General features: G+C 34.0%; 1 protein-coding gene across 5 annotated transcripts in view; it reads left to right on the top strand.

The window, feature by feature from the left end:
• The window catches only part of LOC135099764 (histone-lysine N-methyltransferase 2C-like), a 193,867-nt gene that overhangs the window by 136,844 nt on the left and 44,523 nt on the right, over nt 1–12,500 (top strand). For all 5 annotated transcript variants that reach the window (XM_064002273.1, XM_064002277.1, XM_064002276.1 and 2 more), the window contains one exon: nt 11,543–11,732. In XM_064002273.1, the coding sequence (XP_063858343.1) occupies nt 11,543–11,732 (190 nt within the window). The remainder of the gene's footprint in view (nt 1–11,542; nt 11,733–12,500) is intronic.

The raw sequence follows: 12,500 nt of genomic DNA on the forward strand, positions 1-12,500 counted from the left end.
AAATGAGATTAATGTCATAAATAGCTGGCCTGTTTGTATGTGTAGAGAGAGAGAGAGAGAGAGAGAGAGAGAGAGAGAGAGAGAGAGAGAGAGAGAGCATCCCACTCTGCTATCACACTAAACCTAAAAACTGATGAATCACATTTATAGTTGCCTTAAAATCTTTATAGTGGTTGAAAATTGGCAGTCAAGTAATGAAATCTTATTCATCACAGTTCTTGATCAGTAATTTAGTTAAAACCTCACAGTTAACAACCAAACAATTACATTAGCTGTATTATCCTATTTTCTGTTTCCTATTTAAAATATGATCTGTCCCAGTTGTAATTCCTTTGTTATGGTATCTGTATTCTTTCTCTTCTTCTCTCCATTATTTCCAAAGGATTCAAACTACTTATTCTGCTTCCTTTATTTTTCACTTTTTTACATAATGAGCTGATTTTCTTTTGCAACTACGTGACTGATGCATGTACTGTATGCTGCATACATGTGTTATCTAGTCTAACTTTCTTTAAGTATAGACTTTTATCTTTTCCTTCTATTTAAAAGGCAATTTTTATATATTTCATTTATTGATAAATTTGCTTACAATGTTTACTTGTGCTATGTTTTTGTAAGATGGTCAAGATAGGTAAAACAATGGGCAGAGAATTACATTTCAGTTCTTTAGAAATTATTATTATTTATTTATTTATTTATTTTATTTATTTTTTATTTTTTCATTTCATTTCTTTATTTTATTTATTTTTATTTTATTTTTTTATTTTTTATTTTTATTTTTTTTATTTTTTTTTTTTTTTTTTGTGCTATGTTTTTGTAAGATGGTCAAGACAGGTAAAACAAAAGACAGAGAATTACATTTCAATTCTTTAGAATTTATTATTATTATTTATTTATTTATTTTATTTTGTATTATTTTATTTATTTATTTATTTACTTTCTATTTTATTTATTTCTTTATTTTTTTTAATAATAGTATAAAGTAGTAGGGCAGTCAGCTATGAAGGTATTATAAAAAAAATGCAATATGTTGGAGAGGTGCCATAAAGAAAACAAAACCTCTTGCAATACACCTGAGACCAACATTAAGGACGTAAGATGAATAGCTGTCATTGAAATTGTTGCATTTATGAGTACTGAAGCTAAAATCTCTCACTGAATATATCATATCAGAAGTCTTATGATTGATTAAACATAATATTCATTTGCATACAATGGCCAGCTGTCATGAGACATGTGATTAAACATAATATTCATTTGCATACAATGGCCAGCTGTCATGAGACATGATACTTTGTATCATAACTGATAAATTTGATTACGGTACTGTTTTTCCACTTTTTTTGGCACTGATTAATATGTACTATTTGAATGTTAATTGGCAAATAATTAAATGGGCACAATTCTCTCTCTCTCTCTCTCTCTCTCTCTCTCTCTCTCTCTCTCTCTCTCTCTCTCTCTCTCTCTCTCTCTCTCTCTCTCTCTCTCTCTCTCCTAGACATGTCCAGAAATGATTCTTATCAGCCTCTCAATATAGATAGCAATTGGTCTTCTTTATTCTATGTATTTATTTTTATATGCATTTTTTGTTAATAATTTTATTTATTGTTGTATTTACTTTTATTTTATTTATTTTATTATTTCTATCCATTTATTTTATTTTTCTCATTTTTATTTTTTTTCTCATTTATTTATAGATTTTTTTTATTTATTTTATTTTATTTTATTATTATTATTTTTTTTTTTTTTCTTCTTTCTTTCTGTCATATAATAGCACCAGTTAGCCATGAGAGCAAAATTGTGTGTGTGTGTGTTTACCTAGTTGGGTTTTACAGGAAAAGAGCTATGCTCGTGCTGTCCTGTCTCCATATCTATAAGCATCCAGCTTAACTTTAAATTCATGAATATTTTTTGCTTGTACCACTGTTTCATCTAAGTTGTTCCATATTTCTATGCTTCTGTTTGTGAAACCATATTTCTTGACATCTCTTCTACTTGCTGTTTTCTTCAATTTCACTCCATGTCCTCTTGTTGCTCTTGAGTCCCACACAAATAAGTCTTCTTTGTCAACTTTATCCTTACCCTTTAAAGCTCTGTATATAGCAATCAGGTCTCCTCTTTTTCTCCTCTCTCGTAATGATGGAAGCTTCAGTCTCCTTAATCTTTCTTCATAGGTTAAATCTCTGACTTGGTACCAATTTGGTTGCACCTCTTTGGATCCTTTCTATTTTCCATATTTCTTTTTTTTTATTATGGGGTGACCAAACAATTGCGGCATATTCCAGTTTTGGTCAAATCACATATTCCATCAACTTTTTCATTATCTCTTCATCCATGTAAGCAAATGCCTCTTTCATCTTTCTTAGTAACTCATAAGTTTCCCCAACTATTTTGTTTACATGTTCTTCTGGTGATAAATTATCACTGATTGTAATTCCCAAGTCTTTTTTCTTCTTTGGTTATCTTAATTTCCATTTCTCCCATGGTGTAGGAACTTGTCAATCTTCTTTTGCTTTTTCCTAATTCCATCACCTTGCATTTCTCTGCATTGAATTCCATTTCCCATTTCTTACTCCATTTATATATCTTATTTAGATCTTTCTGTAATATTTCACAATCCATATTGTTTTCCACTCTTTTCATTTCAATAATTTTGCATCGTCTGCAAACAGACTTATATAACTGTCAACCTCATCCACCATATCGTTGACATACACCAGAAACATTACAGGGGCTAAGACTGTCCCCTGTGATACTCCACTTGTAACTCTACACCATTCTGATTTTTCCCCCTTTATTACTGTTCTCATTTCTCTATCCCTCAAGAAGTCTGTAATCCAATTCAGTGTGTTTCCTTGCAAACCCCCTATATTTTGAATTTTCCATAGCAGTCTGGTGTGGTCTAAATAAACAGTCTGCCCAACCCTCTCTCTCTTGAATTATATCAATTGCACCACTATAAAAGCTCACTAAATTTGTGACACAAGATCTTCCACTTCTGAAACCAAATTGTCTGTCAGTCAATGTATGTGTTTCTTCTAAATATTTCATAAATTTTTTTTTTTTTTTTTTTTTTTTTTTTTTTTTTTTTTTACTATTCTTTCTGCTATTTTTTCCACCACACTTGTTAGGGATACTGGTCTATAATTCAATGGATCTTCTTTATTACCTCCTTTAAAAATGGGCACAATATTGGCTCTCTTCCAGTCTAGAGGAATTTTTCCTTCCTTAAAAGAACATACTATGGTATTGTGTATACCTTCTGGCAGTTGTTCACAACATTCCTTAAGTATCCAGTTGGACACTCTGTCTGGTCCTTGAGCCTTACTTACATCCAAATCTTTCATAATCTTCTTAATTTCACCTATGTCCACCTGTATCTCTCTCATCACATTGTCTCTGTGGAATTCTCTTTCTCCTTCAAATTTGCTTTCTTTGGTAAATACTGACTGGAAACACTTGTTCATTAATTCCTCCTGTAACCGTGTATCATCGTATGTAATGTCATCTTTCATTAACTTATCTATTGTTTGCCTGTTTTTCATCTTCCCATTCACATATCTGAAGAATAACTTCGGCTCATCTTTGCATTTGTTAACTATATCTTTCTCATAATTCCTTTCTTCATCTCTCAGGATTCTGATATATTTGTTTCTTGCCTTCTTGAAATCTTCCCATTTCTCACTTCCTCCTTTTTTTCTTCCATCTATTCCATGCTGGTTCTTTTTTCTTTTCTTACTGTTATACATCTCATATTAAACCAGTCTTTTTTTCCTTTTCACTTCCTTTGTTTTGATCTTCAGTACATATCTACTGACCCCTTCATTATAAATTTCCATGAATATGTAACACTTTTCCTGCATACTGCTTGCCATGAACAGTTGTTTCCATTTAGCTTCTGCAAAATATTCCCTCAACCTGATAAAATCTGGTTTCCTGTAATTATATCTCCCATTCTTGTAAATTTCATTCCTATTTTCTATTGGACCACTGCCTATACTGAATTCAATTAACAGATGGTCATTTTTACCTAGTGGGCACTGATAATTTATTCCTTCGATGATGTCCATTGCCTTTGTAAACACCAAGTCTAGCCTTGATGCCTCTTCATTACCCCCAGATCTTGTATTTTCTCCAATCCACTGGGTCATAGTATTTGTCAATATTAAATTTAGAAGCATATATCCCCATGACTCTTCTCCCACATCCGTGGTCCACTCTTCCCAGCATACCTCCTTGCAATTAAAGTCACCGATAAGTGTTATATATTGTTACTCTCCGCCAGTATTCTCTCCAAACAGTTACTAGTATCTCTTGACAATAATTTATATCCTCTTGTGTCCATGCATTCATCTTTGGGGGTACATAAGCCACTGCAAAATCTCTTCTTCCTTCTCCTTTCCTTTTTTGTTTGAATTCTAATTACTTCCGCCATTCCTTCTCCTATTTCAACCTCTTCCACTGTTATACTCTTCTTTGTAACATGACTCCTCCTCCTTTCTTATTATTTCTATGTTTTATCCACACATTATAATTACTATTACCAATTCTTATATTTTCTGTTGTCTCATTTAGTTTAACATTAGTAATACCCATGATGTTGGGCTGCTTTATCTTAATATAATTATTCAATTCTCGCAATGTTCATATTAAACCATTTATATTTGTATATGCCACTGTCCACTTTTTATTTTTCCATACATTATTTACATTTTCTATTCTTTTTTTTTTTTGCCAGATACCACTTCCTGAGCCTCTCATCTTTTACCTTCCAATAGAACTTTTTTTTCTCTTCCTCTGTTCTGTTGTCGTTTTTTGCCTTTGCTTCTTTTATTAGATCGCTTACCTTGAGTCTCTCCTCATTCATGTCCCTCTTTATCCAAACTTTCCTGTATTGCTCTGTCTTGGCTAGTTTCCATGCATTCGATATCACTTCCATGGCTGTTGTTTGTCCCCTAAATTTTACTTTCAGTGGTTGCTCTCATCCTATATACTTCCCCAGTCTATGTATTTCCTCAATTTCACTTATCCAGTCCTCACCTTCTCTCTGTATATTTCTTACAACGTCATCTGCTACGTTTTTTTCTCGTTCCCTCTTGTATCTTACTGGCTCTGTTTCCTCGTTTACTCCATATATAACAATACATTTCTTTTTGTCCACTGTGTCCCTTACCATCGATTCCTTCTGTTTGATCACTTTCACAATTTCCTTGCTTAAATCTGTCTTTTCCTTCTTTTTGTGCTTCTATGATTTTTGTAAAGTTAACTTTTTCTTCCTCTTTTTCCTTCCTCCAGATTTGATGTTCACTTTTCATCCCTATCACTTAATTTTCCTGTTTTTTTACAATATCATTGTTTTCCTTCAGCACATAGTGTTTTCAATTCTTTGTTTTCCTCTTCCAGGTCATATTTTTTTTTTTTTTTTTCTAGTTTTTTCACTCTTTCAATGAGGTCACTGATCATACCTTCCATCAAAGCCACTTTCTTTCCTTGCATTTTATCATGTAGTTCATTATCTTCCTCAAATCCTGGGAGTGGTGACCCCATTGGCAACATTCCACTCACACCTATGGCATCCACCTTGCTGGAACTTCTACTAATTTTATTACATCTGTTATTACTTAAATTTACCCTTATTTTTTTTATTTCTGGAGACAGGACAACTCTACTTGAGCACAGCTCCCACCTGGAAACACATTCTAAGCTCCTAGTGGTGGCTGTGGTCAAACAAAATCTTTCTCTGCTGGAGCTTGGATCACTGCTTGTTTGTTTGTGTGTGTGTGTGTGTGTGTGTGTGTGTGTGTGTGTGTGTGTGTGTGTGTTTACCTAGTTGCCTAGTTGTATTGTACAGGGCAGAAGCCAAAGCTCATTTTGTCCTGTCTCCATAACCATATTTATCCAATTTCTCTTGAAACATGTGTACACTGTTTGCTACAACCACCCCTTCCTTCAAATCATTCCAGATTTCAATAGTGTGATATGGGAACTTGAATTTCCTGATGTTGCTCAAACATCCAGTCTTCTTTATTTTCTTCCCATGCCCCCTCATCTATCTCTCTCCCTCCTCCATCTGTGGTACCAAGTCGTTTCTGTCTTTTCTTTTAATGTTGTTTACTAATTTGCCTCTTTCTCTTCTCTCTTGTAGTGCTAGTAATCCCATCTCTTCACGTCTTTCTTTATAGTTTAAGTCTTTCAATTCAATTCTGATACCATCTTTGTTGCTATCCTCTGTATTCTTTCCAGTTTCCATATATCTCTCTTCTCCATGTGGAGCCCAAACTACTGCTGCCTATTCCAATACAGGTCATTTCATGGTTATTATAATTTTCTTCATCATTTCTTTATTTAAATAATTAAACACCACCCTAATGTTTGTTAACAAATTGTATGTATAGTCAAGTATTCCGTTTATGTGCCTTTCAGGTGATAGTGTGTCCTAGATCATTACTCCCAAATCTTTTTCTTCATTACTTTTCGTTATTATTTCTCCTCCCATTTTGTAATTCCACGAAGGTCTCTTTCTACATATTCATATTTCCAACACATGGCATTTTCTGGCATTAAATTTTAGTTTCCATCTTCGGCTCAATGCATGTATTTTGTCTGTATCCTTTTGTGACTCCTTGTAGTCATTTTCATCCATTATTATTTTCATTATTTTTGCATCATCAGCAAAAAGGTTTATATAACTATTCAGATCCTCTGTCATATCATTTATATATATATTTGAAACATAATAGGTGCCAACACAGATCCTTGCTGTACCCAACTTGTCACTTCATACCAACTTGAATTAGTGTCTTGAATTACTGTTCTCATTTCTCTCCTTTTTAAATAATCATCCATTCATTTCAATGTTGCTCCCTTTAGGCCTCCTTTATTCTCTAACTTCCACATAAGACTTTTTTTAGATCCAGGTATGCTTCATCAACCCATTTGTCCCTCTCTTACACTCAATCTGTTACTCTCATATAAAAACTCGGTAGATTTATGACACAGGATCTCCCTTTCCTAACTTAATCCAAATTGCTTTTCTGTAATTATCTTTTCATCTTCTAAATATTGCACCAATCTACCTTTAATTACTATTTCACAAAGTTTGCTTACAATACTTGTTAGTGACACTGGTCTGTAATTTAATGGTTCCATTTTATTTCCCCCTTTGTATATTGGAACTATGTTATCTTTTTTTCCATTCCCTTGGTACTTTAACTTCTTTCAACAAGCTGTTGATTATATCCTATGTAGGTTCCTCCATTTGTTCTCTGCATTGTTTTAATGTCCATCCATTTACTTGATCTGGTTTCATAGCTTTTTTAATATCCAGCTCTTCCAGCAGTTTCTTGATTTCTTGTCTCTTTACTTGTATCTCCTGAATTCCCTCATTCTGTGATACCACTTTCAGTGCCACAAAATTAGTTTCCTTTGTAAATGCAGGTTGAAAACTCATTTATTAATTCACTGATCTCAGTAGTTTCACAAATTCTCCCATCTCTTCTTAATCTGTTTTGTCATCCCTGTGTTTCACTTTCCCATTTACATATCTGTAGAGGAGTTTGGGCTCTTCCTTGCATTTTCTTACTATGTCACTTTCAAGATTTTTTTTCTTCTCCTTATTACACCATATTCATTGCTTTCCTTTCTGTATTCTTCCCTAGTATTTCTGTTCAGTTTTCTCATCATTTTCCCCCATGCCCTGTCCTTTTCTTTTTTGCTTCTACACACCTGGCATTATACCATTCATGCTTCACAATTTTTATTTTATAACTTGATACAAACTGTTGCATCCCCTCTCTATACTTGCTCAAAAATATCTCATATTTTCTTGCACTACTTTCCCTTCAAATATCTCTTTTCACTTAATTTTTCCATAAAATTTATTTTGCTTTGCAAAGTTTGCCTTAGCATAATTCTGTCTCCCATTTCTGTATTGTTCTTTCCTGTGCAACACTTTTCCTCCTGTGGTACTATTTCTATTATCACATGATCACTTCTTCTCATTGGACTCAATGTATACTTGGTCTACTTTCTAGGGTTCTTGTAAACACTCAGTCCAACTGTGATGGTTCTTCTCCTCTTAATCTTGTACGCTCATTCACCCATTGTCTCACTGTATTCACCATCATGTTTTGCATAAGTTCTTTGCTCCATGATTCGACATTTTCTTTCACTTCCATCTCCTCCCAGTTAATTCTTTAGTGATGAAGTTGCCTACTAAGAGCACTTTGTTACTTTTCCTTATCATTTCCTCTTTACTATTTTTTGTTTCTAGTTGCATGCTTTTAAGTTTATTGGTCTCCCATGCATTAGTTTTTGGTGGCATGTATGTCATTGATTTTCCTTTTTTCACTTCATTTGATCTTAATCACAACACTCAATGTTTCTGCCATTCCATCACTATAATTCCACTTCCTCAACAACAATATCCTCTTTTACCAATATCATCACTTTTGATGATACTGTACTCTGTACTGTCTCTCTCTCAGGATTACTTTTTTCCTTTATTATTTTAAATACTTGCTTTTCCATATCTTTATTGTGTTCTGTCTCTCCTCCATGTGCTATGCCCTTCCTTTTGCAAATCCCAACTTTATTTCCTCTTTTAGTTTGGTTTCTGTTAAACATACCACATCTGGTTTATTGTTCTTTAAGTAGTTTCAAAGTTCCAGTAGGCTCGACACCAAACCATCTACATTAGCATACATAATCTTTAAACTTCTTCTTGGTGATGTTGCGTGGCATCTTTGTGCCACCATTTCCTCACTTTCATGTCCACAACTTTCCAGCTGAATCTTCTCACTTGTTCCTGTCTTCTCATTTTTTGACTGGGCCTCTACTCTCAATTCTTTCACTTTACTTTTTTCTTCTTCATTCATGTCTCTTTTTATCCATATTTCCTTCATTCCTTCTACTTTTGCCAATTTTCCTGTTCTTTGCAAGACATGTTCCACTGCTGTTTATGACATGAATCTTATTTTCATTGGTCTTGTTCCATTTTTGTCATTTTCCAATTCTGTAAACCTCTTCAATTTCTTCAATTATCCACTCTTTTTCCTCCCCCACTTCTGCTATAATTTCCTTATCCCTTTTCACTTTTTCTATCTAGCTATTTTCATGGGTAGGTTCTCCTCAACCACAATTACCACAACATACATCTTTCTCTGTACTGTCTCTCTCTCAAGATTACTTTTTTCCTTTATTATTTTAATTACTTGCTTTTCCATATCCTTATTGTGTTCCTGTTGCTGTTGCCTTATTATCTCCTCCATGTCCAGCTTTTGTTGTTGTTCTCTCTCTTCTTTCCAACTTCTGACTTCCTTGGTCACAAACTTCACTTCTCCAACCATAACCTTTCTCAATTGCAAAGTTTTCTTTAACTCTTCATTCTCTTCCTTGAGTTTCTTAATTCCTTCACAGTACCTCTTGCTTCAGTTCACTATTTTTGTCACCTCTTCTCTCATTTCTTTGTTTTCTTTTTCTCTTTTCATCTCTATTATATCACTGGATATCTTTTTTTACATTATCACCACCCACTTCTCTTTCTTCCTTACACACCTTGATCATCACTGTTAAGCTATGTATTTCTCGTATTTTCACATTTTCTTCAATTTTTCACATTCGTTTATTTGTGTGAGCTATACTGAGCTCCTCTTCCTTGAAGCCCTCAAAAATATTTGGGTTTGTGCCAGCCACCATCTTCCTTGTTGATATCACTGACCACCAGTGTTTACTTTTTATCACTCACTCATTTCTTCCTTTTAGCCACTCTTCTAGAAACACTTCCCCTTCCTCTGCACCCATACCTCTCCATCTCTCATAAGACCCTATTATGGAGATGGGACTCAAAGTTTGGTTCCTGTGCACGATCAAACCTAGGTAGATCCTTGGAGCTGCTGTGGATGCATCTGATCAGCTGGGCAGTGTGTGTATGTGTGTATGTGTGTACAAAGTTAGTTGTAACATGAAGCTAACTTTTTTAGTTTATTTTAAAAAATAATTCCATCTTTAGAGTAATTCATGCTTATATTAATCTAAGAGGTTATTCTAGTCAGAGCAAATGGATTGGCTACAAAATGCCAAATGCTGAAATGAACAGTTGTGGCATGGATCAACCATCACTAATCCAGGACTAATTTTAGCAAGGGTAATTTCAAATATCCCAGGTCACCACACCAACCTACTGCCACTACTGTGTGTTGGAAAGAATGCAAAATGTATTAAAAGTTTTTAACACAGTTGGTAAAAAAGGATTGAGGAAGCAGTGTAATAGTGAAACAGAAGCAGTAAAAGAATAACAGAAGAAAGGAGTGGATGCCCTGAGAAATGTTACATAGTGAAAAAGGTCACAAGAAAAAGAAGCTACATTCTGCATAAGCTGGCATCACTTCCAAACATAAGGAAGCCATTACAATTTGTTTTCTCCATTTATTATTAAACCTGCTCAGTTTTAGCTCCAAATATGGCTCCATTGAATAAAGGAAATTCTTCTGAAAAGCCTCGATATTGGTGTATATGTGTGTGAAGCTTCTGTGAAACAAAGAAAAATTGCTCAGTTTCTTTGCTACCAGTATCAGTGGAAAAAAGTGAAATTGGTACAGCACCTATTAATCAATTTGTAATGATTTATGGGGTATTTGAAAGGTAGGATGAGGAGGTTACGTGTATTCTAACCTAATCAGGCAAAATCACAGATTGGCACCCTACAGGTCCTAATAGTGCCTGATTAGTGATGGACGACCCAAATTTTGTGGATCAGCACTAAGGATGACCAACTAAAACTCATGCTCATAAACCTTTATCTTATGAGGCATCAGGTATAATACTCTGTGTAATGACGTGAATTATTAAATGTGCGTATTATTTAATATGGCTATCTGTTCAGTTAAAAAAAAAAAATCTAACCTCTAAACTCAGGCCTGGCCATTCACCAAATTTGTTTTTTCCTCTGGTTACATGTCTCAAATGGTGCAATTTTAAAAAGTGTGGGCTCAAACTGATCAAGACCCTGTAAACCCTCCCTTCCCACACATTATATGTCTCTCTCTCTCTCTCTCTCTCTCTCTCTCTCTCTCTCTCTCTCTCTCTCTCTCTCTCTCTCTCTCTCTCTCTCTCTCTCTCTCTCTCTCTCTCTCTCTCTCTCTCTCTCTCTCTCTCTCTCTCTCTGTGTAATAAAAAAAAAATTTTGCAAAGAAAACTTGTATGATTCATTTGGTTTTTACTTCGAGAGAATGTTTTATTTATTTATTTATTTATTTTTATTTATTTATTTATTTTATTTATTTATTTCATTTCATTTTTTCTGGAGTTGGTGCAGAGATTTGTATTATATAGTTTTAGAGATATACGAGTAGTCAAGTTTACAATTACAGTATTATCATAATTATTCTGTAATTGATGTGTAAGAACATTATGTTCTTATTTGTGTTTTTACTTTACCTGTTTCTATCTGTCTGCCCATTTGTCCATCCATATGGATAAAGCAAATAGATAATTCATGTATAGGATGTAAATACTTCTTGCCTGACAATGTCCTTTGCAACAGGAGCAGCCATTGTTAATAGAAGATCTACTAGAACAAGAAAAACTGGAGCAAATGAAGCAGCAGAAAGCCAGCCATCAGCAGGAGCCCATTGGTCCAGTAGACCTCAACCTTAGTGATATGGAATACGAGAAGCTCAAAGCTGATGTTCTTTCTGTAGGAAATCCTCCAGTTGGATTACCATCAGTACCAGGTATTTTTTATTATTGTTTCATATGAATTTTCAATTATCTTTCCTATGTTACTGTAGTTGGCATTCAATTTTGACAAGAATTAAAAATAATCTGTAGAGGTCATTTTAGTAATCAATATCTAAATGCATTTCTGATAAATATAGCACTTAGTTATATTTAAAGTAATTGGAGCTAATTCGCAAAGTTAATTTCAAATTAAGTTAACTTGCAATTTTGAATTATGACATCTTCAGGTTACCATTACAATAGTTATTTTAACTATTGTGAATCTGTTTTGTACTTAGCCTTTAGGCATGGCTCCCATGGGGATTCTCCTGCCCATTGCTCTGCCACATCAGTCACAACACTCTTTTATGTGATGTTAACTATTTATTGCTTCAACATGAATCTGAATACATCCATTTCTTTAATAAGGATGAAAGAACATTGTCAATATTTAGTTTATTTAAGAATAATAGCTATGATCTTGGTGTATATACCATGAAACTTGACAGTACTGATTTCCAACATTGTCAGGGTCATACAGTGGCAGGCCACAGCCACACACCAAGGGTCATATGGATGCAGATGACAGAGATTACTTCATCTAATCACGGTCTATAATGAAAACTTCCCTTCCCACACATGCTACATACCATCATATGCTTCACAGCAGTGAAAAGAATTTATTTATGACAAAAAAATATATATTGTATTTGATGGCTTATAAGACACGCCTTTTTATTTAAAAAAAAAAAAAATTCTCAGGAAATGAGCCTGCATCTTAT

The sequence above is a fragment of the Scylla paramamosain genome, chromosome 4, assembly GCF_035594125.1.
Source record: "Scylla paramamosain isolate STU-SP2022 chromosome 4, ASM3559412v1, whole genome shotgun sequence".
Taxonomy (NCBI): Eukaryota; Metazoa; Arthropoda; class Malacostraca; order Decapoda; family Portunidae; genus Scylla; species Scylla paramamosain.